This window comes from Myotis myotis, unplaced genomic scaffold, assembly GCF_014108235.1.
Source record: "Myotis myotis isolate mMyoMyo1 unplaced genomic scaffold, mMyoMyo1.p scaffold_m19_p_4, whole genome shotgun sequence".
In the NCBI taxonomy this organism is placed as follows: Eukaryota; Metazoa; Chordata; class Mammalia; order Chiroptera; family Vespertilionidae; genus Myotis; species Myotis myotis.
The window spans coordinates 7,949,768-7,966,267 of NW_023416346.1; the positions used below are offsets into that span (position 1 = coordinate 7,949,768).

General features: G+C 43.6%; 1 protein-coding gene across 1 annotated transcript; it reads left to right on the forward strand.

Annotated features, from left to right (window-relative positions):
* The first annotated feature begins 13,056 nt into the window (after positions 1-13,056).
* BMP15 (bone morphogenetic protein 15) lies at positions 13,057-15,714 on the forward strand. Its single transcript, XM_036305948.1, has 2 exons — positions 13,057-13,411; positions 14,855-15,714. The coding sequence occupies exons 1-2, from the start codon at positions 13,057-13,059 to the stop codon at positions 15,712-15,714; spliced, it is 1,215 nt and encodes a 404-aa protein (XP_036161841.1).
* The last annotated feature ends 786 nt before the right edge of the window (positions 15,715-16,500 follow it).

Below are 16,500 nucleotides of genomic sequence, written 5' to 3' on the forward strand. Positions count from 1 at the left end.
GTTTGAAGTTTGCTTTCTTCAACTTTCAGTTTCAGTATGAGAGATGGAATTGGACTCTCCTTATGGCCCAAATGGAGAAGTAAAGCTCAGGGTTTAAGGTAGGAAAGAAGAGACAAGCAATCTTTATTTTCTTTTTTTTTTTTTAAATAATCTATAGATTAATTCCAGTTCTTAAAATTTAAAAGGTCAGCAAATATTATTTATCTAGGAGCTGTTTTTAAAAAGCAGTACTTATAATTAGATATTAAGAAACATTATTAAGAAAAACAATAAAAATTTAAAAATTATTTTGACTGTAATACTCATGGTGAGTTGATTGGGATAAAGAAAGGTTGAACTTTAACTTAACCTTAGCCCGTTCAGCCTTAGTAGGACACTCACTATCTTTTAGTTTGTATAATATATATAGGTCTCTGTTGTTTTTTTCTTTTCTCTGCTTATTCTTTTTGTTCCATTTTCTGTGGGTCATACCTTCATCCACACTCACCCATATTATGATGATTCCCAATCTAAATGTTCAACTTTGACCTGTCTTCTGAGTGAAAGATCTACTTAATTTAGTGACTCCTTGATTATCTCTAGAACGCTATCTCCATATGCATTCAGAACTCAACCTGTGCAAATCTGAACTCATTGCCTTTGCCCAAACCCTTTTCTCCTACTACAGTGTGGACAGTGGTAATGCCAAAGCTCACTCCACGTCCAAACTGTAAACTATAGAATTATCTTAGGCTCTTCTTTCTCTTCAATCATTGCCTCCTTCTCATTAATCACCAAGTCAGTGGTTTTGACCATTTAATATTTCTTGATTTCATTTCCTACAGTTCTACTCCATTTGTCTCCATCAGACTCCTCAGCTCATCTCCCTGCTTTTAAGTTTTATCCAAACTCCCTAATCCATCTAGAGCATTTGTTCTAAAACATAAATTTCATCTTATATAATAAAAGGCTAATATGCAAATCGACCAAACAGTGGAATGACCTGTCGCTATGATGTGCACTGGAATCTTTATTTTCAAACCTCATGATCCCCATTCTTTGTGTCTCAGATTCTGGCTCCCACATCCATGGTGGTTTATGCTCTGGTCTTTCCAGAAGTCTTGCCACAATAGTAGGAGAAGAGAACACTTCTTATGGACAGTGAAAGAGAAACATCCACCTGTGCACTTTCTTCCTGACATCAAAAATGAAAAGTAAGACAAAGGCATTTCTAGCCCTATATGGCTCAACTAGAGAGTGGCAAGGATTTGTTTAAAGAAAGTGACCATTCTAAAAAAATTCCTTATCCCCCCCTCCGCCCTGTTAGTTTCAAGTGCTTGCCTTAGATCCAAGTTCTAGGTCTTTTCCTTTTCAACACCAAACTCTGGGCTTCCCTTTTTAAAAGTGGAGATATAATTGACATGTACTGGTAACATTATATTAGTTTCAGATATACAATATAGTAATTTGATATATGTATATATTGTGAAAAGACCACCACAAAAAATCTAGTTAACATCTACCACCACACATAGTTACAAAAATTTTGTGATGAGAACTTTTAAGATCTACTCTCTTAGCAACTTTCAAATATGCAATGCAGTCTTGTTAACTACAGTCACCATGCTGTACATTACATACCCAGGATACATAATTATCTACACTAATAAAAGAGAAACATGCAAATTGGTGTCACTCCGCTACCCTTCTCATTGGATAATCAGGGTGATATGCAAATTAACTGCCAGCCAAGATGGCGGCCGGCAGCCAGGCAGCTTGAAGCGAACATGAGGCTTGTTTGCTTCAGTGACAGAGGAAGCCAATGTTCCCCGCCTGCCGATGCCAGCCTCTGAGCTAACAGTTTGAAACGTTGTTACAAATATAGAAGCTAAACAAGACCCCAGAAACCTGCTTTCAGCCAGCCGGGCTTCAGCCAGCAGGACCGCAACATTGTTTCAATTATAGAACAAACGCAGATCCCTGCTTTCAGCCAACCGGGATCTCAGAGCTGGAGTTGAAACAGTGTTTCAATTATAGAACCCAAACAAACCAGATACCTGCTTTCAGCAGCCAAGGCCTCAGAGCTGGAGCCAAGCCTCAGAGCTAAAGCTGGCCCAGAATAAAAAGAAAAAGAAAAAAAGGAGCGGTTGGGAGCTTCAGTCACCCGCCAGCCTGGAAACAACTCTCAGCCTCTCACCCAGACTGGCCAGGCACCCCAGTGGGGACCCCCACCCTGAAGGATGTGTGACCAGCTGCAAACAGCCATCATCCCCTCATCCAGGCTGGCCAGGCACCCAAGCGGGACCCCCACCCTGATCCAGAACACCCTTCAGGGCAAACCAGCCAGCCCCCACCCATGCACCAGGCCTCTATCCTATATAGTAAAAGGGTAATATGCCTCCCAGCACCGGGATCAGCGTGACAGGGGGCAGCGCCCAAACCCCCTGATCGCCCTGCGGCTCTGTGTGTGACAGGGGGCGAGGCCACAACCTCCCTATCCACCCTGCTCTGTTCGTGACAGGGGAAGGCGCCCCAACCCCCTGATCAGCCCTGCTCTGTGCCTGATAGGGGGGAGTTCCCCAACCCCCTGATTGCCCTACGGCTCTGTGTGTGACAGGGTGCGGCGCCCCAACCCCCCCCCCCCCACGGGCCCTGCTCTCTGTGTGACAGGGTAGAGCCATAACCTCACCATCGGCCCTGCCCTGAGTGTGACAGGGTGCGGCGCCCCAACCCCCTGATCCTCCCTGCTCTGTGTGTGATAGAGGGCGGCGCCCCAACCCCCTGATCCACCCTGCTCTGTGTGTGACAGGGGGTGGTGCCCCAACTCCCCTATCGGCCCTACTCTGTGACAGGGGGGAGCTCCCCAACCCCCTGATGGGCCCTGCTCTGTGTGTGACAGGGGGGAGCTCCCCAACCCCCTGATCCACCCTGCTCTGTGTGTGACAGGGGGTGGTGCCCCAACTCCCCTATCGGCCCTACTCTGTGACAGGGGGGAGCTCCCCAACCCCCTGATGGGCCCTGCTCTGTGTGTGACAGGGGGGAGCTCCCCAACCCCCTGATTTACCCTGCTCTGTGTGTGACAGGGTACGGAGCCCCAACCCCCCTGATGGGCCCTGCTCTGTGAGTGACAGGGGGCAGCGCCCAAACCCCCTGATTGGCCCTGTTCTGTGCATGACAGGGGGCGGTGTCCCAACCCCCCAATCAGCCCTACCCTGAGCATGACTGAGGGTGGCATCGCAACCTCCCAATCCGCCCTGCTCTGTGCATGACAGGGGGCGGCGCCCCACCTCCCCAATCAGCCCTGCTCTGAGCCCAACCAGGGGCTGCACCTAGGGATTGGGCCTGCCCTCTGCCACCTGGGAGCAGGCCTAAGCCAGCAGGTCGTTATCTCCTGAGGGGTCCCAGACTGCAAGAGGGCACAGGCCAGGCTGAGGGACCGCCCCCCCCCCCCCGAGTGCACAAATTTTTGTGCACCGGGCCTCTAGTCCTATATAATAAAAGAGAAACATGTAAATTGACCATCCCTCTGCTACATTCACCAGCCAATTAGGAGTGAGTATGCAAATTAACCTGCCAAAGATGGCAGGTTAATTTGCATACACAGGTGCCAGGCGGAGAGCAGAGCAGGAGAGCAAACAGCTTGGGGGGACGTGGCTCCCTCGGTCTCTCCCCCCAAGCCGCTGGGTGGAGACCAGAGCAGGAGAGCCAGCGGAGAGTGGAGCAGCTTGGGGAACTTGGCTCCCCAAGCAGCCAGACGGAGAGCAGAGAGAGAGAGCTGACAGCTTGGAGGACTTGGCAGAGTGGAAGGCCATGGGATGGAGACAGAGCAGGAAGGGAAAACCAAGATCGTGGGGAGCACCAGGAATTCTGGGAATAGTAGTTCTGGTGGCAGCCCCAGGACTGGAAGCGGAAGCCCAGAGCATGGGGAGCACCAGGAATGCTGGGAATCATAGTTCTGGTGGCAGGCAGATCTAGCGTTTAGGAGCAAGTTACTGTTGCGGTGGGGGATGGAGGGAAAGCAAAGGTGAGAGATATAAGTAAAATCAGAGTGTCTAGGAAAAATTAAAGGGAAGATATCCTAAAACTTCCAGGAAATCTCCACCAATGAAGCAAAGAAAAAAAATGCCTCTATTATTCTGTGAGCAACAAACCAATCTGAGTTGGGGTCTCAGACAATTTGCTCATATGATTTCAAAGACAGACAGAAATTCCCAGATTGGAGAGGGCTCCCCTGAGGGCTCCCAGATTGGAGAGGGTGCAAGTTGGGCTGAGGGACCCCCACACCCCCCAGTGTGTGAATGTCGTGCACCAGGCCTCTAGTCTATATCATAAAAGGCCTGTGGTTGTGATGCCATAATGGCAGAACAACTAAACAACTGGTCACCAGGAGGTGCATGGAGCACCTCTCCCGGGCCGGGACTCGTGGCTCACGTGGTGAGGTGGGGCTCGCACAGGGCTGGCAGGGCTCGCGCAGCAGAGGTGGGGCTCACGGCTTGTGCAGGGCAGGTCTGGGGTCCTGCCAGCGTGGTGGGTCTGGATCTCATGCAATTTCGCACACTGGGCCTCTAGTTTATTTTATAACAGGAATTTTGTATCTTTTGACCACTTTTAACTACACTGGCTTTGAGTTGAGGGCAGAGCTTGTAGACTTGTAGAACAGGAAAATAGCTATTGAGTCTATGAAGAGGCCACTCTTTTTTAAAATATATTTTTATTGATTTGAGAGGAAGAGAGAGGGAGAGACAGAAACATCAATGATGAGAGATAATCATCGATTGGCTGCCTCCTGCATGCCCCCCACCAAGGACTGAGCCCGCAACTTGGGCATGTGCCCTGACCGGGAATCAAACCCTGATCTCCTGGTTCATAGGTTGACACTCAACCACTGAGCCACTCTGGCTAGGTGAGGCCACTCTTAACTTCCTTTTCTTCTGTCCCAAGCCATCCAGAATGTTAGTTGTTCTGCCCAGGTTCTATTGGTATTCAGCCATGCCCAACCCATGTGAAGTTGATATGCATTAGAAAATGGATTATACTTATGCAACCAGTCTCTGTGGGACATTCAGAATGTCAGTCCCTCTATCTCTAATGCAGGAATTCGATTACCTAGTCATTTGCTATAGTATCAAATAACAAAAAAATACAAGTGGCTACTGGGATCAGAGGGAAGGAGGCCAGAGAATGGAAATATGGCCAGTGGTAAAAATACTAATAAATTGATTATCCAGGAATGACCAAAAACTCCAAAAGCTACACCAGCTAATGCTGTCTCTGAGGCCAAAAGGATCTTCAGAATATATCATCACTAGCTCTTACCTGCATACTTGGCTAAAAGAAAACATACCTTTCTGGTTGCCTAGGAGTGATATGATCTATAAGCAATGATGAGAGTTAAAATTTTGCACTCTTATGCTAAGGTTTCCAAGGTTTTGTTTCTAAATTGCTATCACAGAGATCCCTTTTTGGACATTCCCGCCAGCCTAAGGATCCCAGAAACATCATGAGAGCTCTTGTAGGGACCATTTGGATAGAAGCTTCTCTATTCTTATGCTGAAAACCAAATTCTGAAGACCCAGAATGGGAAGCCAGGCTTTGAGAGTACTGAAGAACATAAGTAAAGACTCCTCAAAGATATAAGAAAAGCCCTGAATCTGGAGTCAGAAGATCTGAGTGCAAATCTGCCTTTCATTATAGCTATATTACCCAGGTTAAATCACTTAACTGCTTCGAACTTCAATTCCTCTTTCTGTAAAATAGGAATGCCCATACCTATTTCACAGTTGTAATTAATGAAATAACACACGCACAAAGGATCCAGTATATGCTCAGATGGCGTGACTTGTATCTGATTTTGTTCCTTACAACTGCTGCCCAGCTCTTCCTAAATGTCCCACAGTAGAAATGACGCTGCTCTTTAGGTCCTGCTTTGCAAAACCTTTCAAGATCTCTTCAATCCATCCTTCTTACAATTTTGGGGGCAATATTTGAAATATTCTGGTTCCAGAATGGCATATCTTCTTTTGTCTATCCATTAAAATCCTAATTATAACTAATAATCCAATTCAAGTGTCATCATCATTGCAGATCTTCCTCAAATACTCTTTAGATCTAATCTAAGGATTCAGAGAAGGCATCCTCAAGGAAGTGATACTTTAGCTGAGATATAAAGGCTAAGTGGACATACTCTGGGGAATGGGAGGGGAAGAGAGTATTCCAGGCATAGTAGGTAGTGTATGTAAAGACCTTGAGACAAAGGTACTACAGTTTGTTGGGAAAACTGAAAGATAACCAGAAGGCCAGTGTGGCTAAAGCACGGAGAAGGCCAAAAGCCTTACAAATAGGATAATTACAAATGGCTGTGCAACTAGTGCACTACACAAAGGTGCCCTGTCAAGGGGGCATGTGAGGGCTGAAATCCAGCATAGTTGTGTCCACTCAGAAGGGTTATCTCTTTCTAATTTGTGCACTCTTGTTTTAATTGTCAAAAAGATGCACAGCCCAGCCAGTGTTGCTCAGTGGTTGAGGGTTGACCTATGAACCAGGAGGTCATAGTTCGATTCCTGGTCAGGGCACATGCCCAGGTTTCAGGCTCAATCCCCAGTGTGCGGCATGCAGGAGGCAGCCTATCGATGACTCTCTCTCATCATTGGTGTTTCTATCTCTCTCCCTCTATCGTCCTCTCTGAAATCAATAAAAATATTTTTTAAAGATGCACAAAGGCTAGCAGCAGCCCTTTCAAAGCCATGCATATTCTGGCTCCTACATACTATCATCACCTGAAACTCTTTCCCACAATCTCTTCTCTGTACTCTAGCTATATGGATCTTCTACATCCTTGGGACCATTACAAATGTTTTCCTTGCTGAACTGGGTTCCACCATCATACACCCATAATGCTTGGCACACCATTGAACTTGATAAGTGTTTTAGTTCAGGGTCTATGATCCAAGGTTAATCTGGCTACCTAAGAGTCTAGACCTGAATGTACTGCAAGTAAAGAAGACCTTTCCTGGCCTTCAGACAAGGGAGGCTGGACACCACATGCTGTGAGCAGTGATTCTTGCAGCCCATGCATGGAAGTCAGTTCTTCTTTTACTGGAGCCTCTGGCATCAGTAGGAATGGTGAGAGTCACAAGGACTTATTAAGACAGGCAATAATGACTTTTTTGAAAAAAAGGAGTTGAATGCACAGGGTGGGAGAAGTGATTGTTTCATTTCTACCTCAAAACTCAGGAGAGCCTTCTCTGAGGACACATTACAAGAAGAGTCCAACAAAAGTCTGCCCATAAGCCTAGATTTTGGCAAGAATAATAAGCTCCTAGTGCAACCATTTGTTCAATAAATATTTATTGAGTACCTATAATAAATAAGATGGACATGATCATTGATTTTTCAGAACTTATATTTTAGTGTTGTTTTCCAGAATCTCTGTGAGATTACCTTATAGAGTACCTGAGTCTTGTTAAGGGGCTAAAGGCTTATTGTCAGCTTACATAGTGATGTATAAAGTATAAAGAAAGGGTCTCTAAGATCAACCTAACTTGGGGACCAAATCCCAGTGGACTCCATCATTTGAGAGCTGTACAACCTTGGGCAAGTTTCCTTTTCCTATCTTAAATTTCCTTACCTTTAAATAAGAATAACAATACTTAACTCACAGAGTTGGTATGAAGATAAAATGAGATACAATATAATATAAAAGGATGTAGTCTAGTATCAAATTAATAAATATTTCTAAAAATACACTATAATCTCTGTTTTTTATACTATACTATTTTATTTTTCAAATACAGTTGACATACAATATTATATTTCTTTCAGGTGTACAACATAGTGATTAGACATTTATATAACTTACAAAGTGACCATACTGGTAACTTACAAAGTGACCATACTGGTAAGTCTAGTACCCTCCTGACACTAAGTTATTACAATATTATTGACAATATCCCTTATGCTGTACTTTACATCCCCATGACTGCTTTTATTTTTTTTAAATATATTTTATTGATTTTTTACAGAGAGGAAGGGAGAGAGATAGAGAGTCAGAAACATCGAGAGAGAAACATCGAGAGAGAAACATCGATCAGCTGCCTCCTGCACATCTCCTACTGGGGATGTGCCCGCAACCCAGGTACATGCCCTTGACCGGAATCGAACCTGGGACCTTTCAGTCCGCAGGCCGACGCTCTATCCACTGAGCCAAACCGGTTTCGGCGCCATGACTGCTTTTATAACTGGAAATTTGTACATCTATTCCCTTCCCCTTTTTTACCCACCCTAACCCCCTCCCTATAATCTTTGTTTTGTAGAAAATGATTTTGTAAACAACATATCTAGAAAATAGGTCAATTTTTCAAGAACTCAGAACAGTAATCAGAGAAAATGCCATGGCTTGGGGAAATGGTTCCTATCTTTTATGTCGCTATGAAAGTTGTTATCTTCTTGAAATAGAAGCTTTTGTGTTAGTATCTACCAACCTACTTCAGTGCTTAGTATAGTGCCTGGGAGTGCTAAAGATAGAGGACTTGTCATATTACTTTCTGTAGTCTCAGGGTTTAATATAGTGTCTAAAACACTGTATGCCTTAACCAATGGACATAAGACACTGGGGGATAGGGGAGGCTAGGGGACTGTCTAGGGCGGGGGGATAAAATGGACACATATGTAATACCCTTTGTAATACTTTAAGCAATAAAAAAATAAATAAATAAATAAAATAAAACACTGTATGCTTATTATGTACATTAACACATTTAATCCTCACAACAGTCCTCTAAAGCAATGTTATTATTCTTAATAGATGAGGAGACCGAGGCACAGAAACATCAAGCCAATTGCCCAAAATTACCAAGCTAGTTAAGTGGTAGAGCTGGAGTTTGAACCCACGCAGCCTAGCTATAGCCCTAGACCCTTACTTTCTAACACAAGAAAGTGCTTAATTAGATATTTGTTGAATGAATATAATTGCAAGAAAATGTGAATTATAATAATGTAAAAGAAGGAATCCTTTATACATGTATACTTTATAAAATAGCCATCCTCCCCAAAACTAGATAAAAGTTTACTCTTTTGTAAACTTCATGCACTTTACTAGTATGCCCAACACATTAGAATTTCAAAAGTTAACCCACACCACATATTAAGGATACCTGCTGCTCAAAGCAACTTGCGGTGACTCATTTTGCTGCTTCAAGAACCCCTTTTGTCATGTCAATAATCACCTCCTACAGTGTCCAATTTATACAATTAGTTGTTTGTCACATACTGGCTTTTCTAAAGCAGGAAGGGTTGGAAAATATCCTTTAGTTGACCCTGTTCCACTCACCTATAACCTGCCCCTACACCTCACCCCACACCTGTAACCATAAGGCTAAAAAGAAAGTTGGTGCCCTCCTCTGGGGATATGGGGCAGTATCATACTTTGGGCCCACCAGAGGGCATTTCCAGGAAATAATCATATTAGCTTCTTTAAATTCTAGTGGTAAGAATGGGGTTGCTTTTGGGATCTTTTTCTGAATATAAGAAAGCTGACCTACTCAATTAGTTGAGTCTCTTGAAGCCCTGTCAGGTGAAGGGATGGAATAAAAATTCAGCTGAACTTTAGATCAATGCTGACCAGATATTTCCTTTGGTCAGATACACTTATATATACTTTTAAATCATAGGCTATTAATGACAAATTTTTACCATTTACTTAGCATTATCTATGTGTCGGGTACTTTATACACATTATCTCTTTTAAATCTCACCATAACCTTGGAAAGTAAAGAATATCCCCAATTTACAGTTAAGAAAGCTGAGAAGCAGAGAGGTTAAGCAACAACCAATAACAAGCAGAACCAGGAATTCAAACCCAAATCACGCTCTTTCCAGTGTAATATGTTGTTTCTTTTTACTTCTTTTGATCCTATGTCAAAATCGCATTACTAAGAGATGGCAGAAAAATGTTCTTGACAGATGTAATCCCAATCCAATACCACTGAAACATCAAAGAAAACTGTACCCAAAACTCTTATATGGACCCTTTGATAGTTGTCCTGACAACTTGTTCTTTTATTTAGCTATGTTGAATAGAAAAATAGGAAGTTTAAATTGGTAACAGACGGAGGTCAAGGGCCAAAGAGAATGTTGGGGCAGCAGAGAAGGGGGTAAGAGAGGAGGGAGGAGCAGTGTAGACCAAGGGGACAGAGAGGTTTCTTGTCTGCCTCTCTGCAGCTCATGAGGCCAGAACTAGCACATCAGAGAAAGCCAAGCTTTCTGGTGAGCACAACTTGCGTCAAATGTAGTAACAATTAACCTGTGTCTAGAATTTACTTTGTGCCAGGCACCCCTTTAAATGCCTTATGTGTATTAACTAATTTAATCCTTACAAAAATACTGAGGTAAGTCTTTTGATTAATCCCATTTACATGTTAGAAAATTGAAGCAGAGAGAAGCTATGGTTTCCATTTTACAGATGCGAAAACTGAGGCACAGAGAAGTTGAATAACTTGCCCAAGCTCAATCTAATAAATGGTGGAGCTGAATTTAAACAGGATTCTGGCTTAGGAGCCATGTTCTTACCCATTATGATATATATTACCCCTCCCTATATGTCGTAAGGATAAATATTGCTTCAGAAAACGTTTATTTCAAGTACATATGTGTTAGTGTGTGTGCTTATGTTTGTATTGGGTAGCAATGTAAAATGTATTTGTTGCTGTGAGCCACAGACAAAAATTTCTAAAAGCTATTGCTCTAGCACTGGTATTGCTGAATGATACATCTTCAACCTTACTAGAGATAATGCAGATTGCTCTGTAAAGTGATTGTATCAAGTCACTTCCCCAACAGCAGTGTAAGAGAGTTACGTGTGTTCTATATCTTCACCTGAACTTAATAGCATCACCCTTTTAATATGCTGCCAACTCAATGGGTGTGGAATTGAATCTCGTGTGATTTTAAATTGCATTTTCCTGGTTCCCATTACATTGTTTTGTATGTTCTTGCCAATCAGGTTTTGCCTACTGTGAATCATCTGTTTGGATCCTTAACTTGTATATTATTGTATGCAATCCAAATGCATGCAATATTCTCACAACTTTCTAAAGCAGTGGTTCTCAACCTTGGCTGCACATTAGAATCACCTGGGAATCTTTTTAAAATCCTGATTTCTGGGCCTCATCCTCCAGAAATTCTGTTTCTTCGTTACTAATGTTGTGGCCCCACCCCATAACAAAGAAACAGAATTTCCGGATGATGAGGCCCAGAAATCAGGATTTTAAAAAGATTCCCAGGTGACTCTAACGTGCAGCCAAGGTTGAGATCCACTGTTCTAAAGGAACTAACAATTCAGATGAAATAACTCACACTAGGGTCACCCAGCTAATGGTTGGCTTTTGGATTTTGTGTGTGTGTGTGTGTGTGTGTGTGTGTGTGTGTGTGTGTGTTTTATTATTGGGTTTTGAGTCCAGACCTAAAAGACCCGTAAGCCCAGGCCTTTTGTTTTGTAAAGCATGTGTACATGCCAGGGACCAATGCCACGTTAGAAAAAATAAGGAAAAGGAACAAATAATTTTGAGCATGTAGCCAACGTGTTGTGTGATATCCATCCTGTGTCTAATGATTTGTGCAATGAACATAGATTATTTCTTTGTATCCTCATAGCAACCTGTGAGATAAAACATGTTATCTCCATGTTATAGGTGAGGAGAGTGTGGCTCAGGGAAATGAAGAGATTTGCTTTGGAGAAGTTGAATTACAGCTAATAAGAGACAATCACAATTCAAAGAGGGGGTAGAGAAGAGGGAGAAGAGGTGCAGACATGGAGGACAGAGAGGCTTCTTGGCTGCCTCTCCACAACTCATGAGGCCAGAACTAGCACATCGTGGGAGCGCAGTGTGATTACAACGTCCATGCCTGTTTCACCATAAGGATGCCCATCCATAGATATTTTGGGTATGAGGTAAAGGCCTCCTACCAATCAGGCCTGCTGCATCATCTCCTAGAGCCATCGCTTGACTTCCTGCCCCACCTTCTCCTTAGAACCCCAACAAACTGCTTCTCCTTGGACAGAACCAGAACTCAACCTATCATTTTTCTGCAGAATCCTGGTCTGGGCAGCCTTAACTAAACTGACCCAGTCCTGCTGCTTCCGATTAACCATCCAAGCTAGGTAAGCTCCCAGCCAACTTCCACAGATTTATCTTCCATTGCCCCAGCCTTCTCTGATGAAGCCCATTCAGGATCTCAACACCTTCCATGATAAACCAGAAAATTCTAAGTCAGGGAACTCAAACAGGGCTGCACATTAAAATCAGCTGCAGAACTTTAAAAAAATCGTGATGCTCTGATAACACCCCAGATCCACTACATCAGAACCTCTGGAGATGGTACCCAGGCATCCCTGATAATTAAAGCTCCCCGGGTGATTCTAATGTACAGCCAAGACTGAGACCCACTGTTAAGGCATCTTCAAGCTCTACCAGCCAAACTCACACAGTGGTTTCCACATTTTACTGTTACCAGGAATTTCTTGGAACATTTGTTAAGATTCAGACTTCTGGGGACCCAGAAGTCTGTATTCTTACCAGTCACAGAAGATAGTTTCACTACAAGTCATCAGCATATCACATTTTGGGAAATGCTGCACTAGAGACAGTACTGCATGGAAGTAGGGTGGTAGCAGGAGGCCTCTGGCCCTTTAAGGACTGATTAAGAGACTTCCTTTAAAGCTGTGAAGTAGAACAAGCTAGTGCTGCTTTTTTTCATCCTAGTGGATAAGGTAAGGGAGCAGGTCCTGGAATGGACTTCTTTTAAATCACCTCAGCCTCTGAATAAGGGCTATCTAGTTACCAGCCCTGGAGAGCAGGAGGGGCATGCTGCCTTGTCCCACCTGTTTTTATTAGTTTTGATGCAAAGAGGCTAAGTTAGGAGACCTCATTTGGTCCAGGAGATCCTCTCAGAAGAAGCAACATAGGACCTACCTGCCTTCATTTTTTTCTTGCCCTCTCCTTTGTGCTTGTGGAGCCAGGATGCAGTTACCTCTGTGACAGGAAAGAGACAGAGTGATATCCTTTGGGCTTGGGCTGGAATATGTTGTTGAACACCAAGCCTTTCAAGATGGTCCTCCTCAGCAGCTTTAGAATTCTTCTTCTCTGGGGACTGGTGCTTTTTACAGAACACAGAGTCCAAATGGGAACGGTAGGGCAGCACTCTACTGGCCTCCTGGCTGAAGCCCCTACCTTGCCCCTGATTCAGGAGCTGCTAGAAAAAGCACCTGGCAAGCAGCAGAGGAAGCCACAGGTCCTAGGGCATCCCATGCAGTACATGCTGGAGTTGTACCAGCGCTCAGCTGATGTGCATGGGCACCCTAGAGAGAACCGCACGATTGGGGCCACCATGGTGAGGCTGGTGAGGCCCTTGGCCAACGTAGCAAGGCCGCTCAGAGGTGAGTTATAATTCCATACTATCCTGGAGGGAGAGAAATCTTGGGGAAGAGTGTAAAGGATCTGTGAGTTTACTGTCAGGTTTCATTGCCTCGTAGGGAGGTTGTTTTCTCAGGATTGGTTTTCAAAGAATGGCAAACTTGGGAAAAGCTGGCTCCAATCCTGCTATCATTTAGAGGCCCAATTTAAGAATGAATTGCCTTGGGCCTACCTGAGGAATATCTCCCAGACCCCAGGGCAATTGAGTGATGTGTCAACTTCTACCTTACAAAAAAACTCTTACTGCTTGTTATATCACTGAAAACTGTAATTGAGAAATGCCTATATACATTCTTGTGGAGGGCTGTTTATATGTTTTATTCTTAAAATACAGCAAAGAGTAGAGAATGCTGAATTGGGGACATTTACAAAGCCTCAGAAAGGACAGAAACAAGCTGTATACTGGCTCAGTGAATATCAATTGTACTTAATCCTTAATGACAGCTACTATCACTAGCTGTCATACAGCAATTAGCCTAATCGTTAAAGATAAGAAAAACTAAAGCACAGAGAGGTTAACTTGCAAAGGTCACAAGGACAGTGGGTGGCAGGGGCAGGATTTGAGCTCAAGTCTTTTTTTATTCTAAAGTATGTTTATAACTTCTCAAGTGTTTAAATGCTGTACCCCAATATCCTTGTATACCAAGTAGTTTGTGTGTTGTTTTTTTTATTTAGATCATGTTGCTACATTGGGATTTTGGTAACAAATATATTTTGGAATTGTCTTTGTTCTCATTATGCTTAATTCTTTTTTAACATCTTCACTAGACACTGTTCTAGGACAGCAGTGGGTTCCTGAAGTACAGGACTCTCTAGGGAAAGCTGATAGTCATCAACTTCAAGGAAACCTTGGGAACACTGTGATATCAAACTTGGGTTTTGCTAGTCTCAAAGATGACAACACACAGGATTTGCACTCCCTCCTCCAAGCAAAACAACTAACATACCCCTAACTAACCTTTACTGTGAGCTTACCAGGTGCCAGGCATTGGGTAAAATACAAACATGATCTTCCTTAATACCACTATCCTATGAGGTAAGTACTATTAACATACCCATTTTATAGGTGAAGAAACTGAGACTTAGAGTAACTTAGTTTAACATAGCTAGTAATTGGTAGAGCTGGGTGTGACTTGGGCTCAAATTTTTATTGTACCACACACTGGCTATATGTCCTCTGGCATAGCTTCTCTGAGTCTTAATTTCTTTGTAAAATGGGGATAATAACTAGCTCATAAGGCTATTGCAGGTTAAAGAGCTAATGCTCAATAAACAATGGCTATTATTGTGATCTTGAGTTAATTTTAGGGCTGCTTACAGCTGTCTGCGTGTACTGAGGTTTGTGAAAAACTTTTAGGCTCGGGGGTAAGAAGCTAATCCTCTGTTATTTCCTCTTACTTATGCAGGCCCCCGGCACATACAGACCCTGGACTTTCCTTTGAAACCAAACCAGGTAGCCTACCAACTAGTCAGAGCCACTGTGGTTTACCGCCATCAACTCCACCTAGCTGGCTTCCACCTCTCCTGCCATGTGGAACCCTGGGTCCAGAAAAGCCCAACCAACGGCTTTCCTTCCTCAGGAAGAGGTTCCTCAAAACCTTCCCTACTATCTGAAGCTTGGACAGAGATGGATATCACACAACAAGTTCAGCAAAGACTCTGGAATCACAAGAGGCACCGGATTCTACGACTGCGCTTCATGTGTCAGCATCAAAAAGGTAGTGAGGGTCATGAGCTCCTGTGGCAGGGCACTTCACCTTTGGACACTGCCTTCTTGTTACTCTATTTCAATGACACTCATAAAAGTGTTCAGAAGGCCAAACTTCTACCCGGAGGCCTGGAGGAATTTATGGAAAGGGACTCTTCTCTTCTCTTGCGGAGGGCACGGCAAGCAGGCAGTATCGCATCTGAGATTCCTGGCCCCTCCCAGAAACATGATGGGCCTGAAAGTAACCAGTGCTCCCTCCACCATTTCCAAGTCAGTTTCCATCAGCTGGGCTGGGATCACTGGATCATTGCTCCCAATCTCTATACCCCAAACTACTGTAAGGGTGCCTGCCCTCGGGTACTACACTATGGTCTCAATTCTCCCAATCACGCCATCATCCAGAACCTTGTCAATGAGCTGGTGAACCAGAGTGTCCCTCGGCCCTCATGTGTCCCTTATAAGTACGCTCCCATTAGCATCCTTATGGTTGAGGCTAATGGGAATATCTTGTACAAGGAGTATGAGGATATGATTGCCCAGGCCTGCACATGTAGGTGATAGCACAGATACAGGTAGCTCAAGTTTCCTGAGAAATTGGAGTAGGGTTTAAAATAAAGAGACAAATGTCAGTGTTAAAGCTGCAGTGATCCTCTAGCTAATCTATGGGTTCTATTCCTTGCCTTAAGTGTTGTTACATCAGTCTCCTTCCCTGTTTATAATCTCACGTTATAAAAACAGTTCTGATACCAAACATCAGTATGTTTTGACCACTAGTCAGAGCCCTTAATGCTTGAGTAAGATGTTCCTTTGGATATGTCCTCTCTATTTTCTTGTCTTTTCATGGTGACTTTGTTAAAAAGGTCACCAGTCCATTATGGGTACAATTTTGGGCATTGTCCCACCAAGACATGGGAAAGGTGGCATCTTCCTAGTGTACATCTTCTGAGGCTCTCTAGATTTGGGGTGAAGAAAGCAAACTGATTTTTTTATACTCTTCCTTGCCTCCTATATTCTAGAAACTAGTAACTAATCAGAAAGACTGCCTGCCTCTGTGCTTGGATTGCCATCTAAATCTAAACTATTTTTTCCCAGATATATTAGAAAACTTGTAGGCAATAACCTCCACAAAAATCTTTCAAGGGAAACAAAGGGCTTTTCCTACATTATCAGGGCTTTTTCTCTCAGCCTCTGGACCTGGGAAAAGTATCTGAGTTTCCTTCCTGTCCTTGGGTGAGGAGAACAGCCTTCAATAAGATCACTGGGGAAATATGGAGCTGTCTGAGACAGAATCATTTCAAAACCACCCACATCTATGGTGAAGAGAAAGAGGGGAAGAGCTGTCAT

Excerpts from the sequence above, each read along its gene's own strand:
- BMP15 (XM_036305948.1), top strand. The coding sequence starts at position 13,057 with ATGTTGTTGAACACCAAGCCTTTCAAGATGGTCCTCCTCAGCAGCTTT. Across the intron at positions 13,412-14,854 it reads CGTAGCAAGGCCGCTCAGAG|GCCCCCGGCACATACAGACC; the intron begins GTGAGTTATAAT and ends TTACTTATGCAG.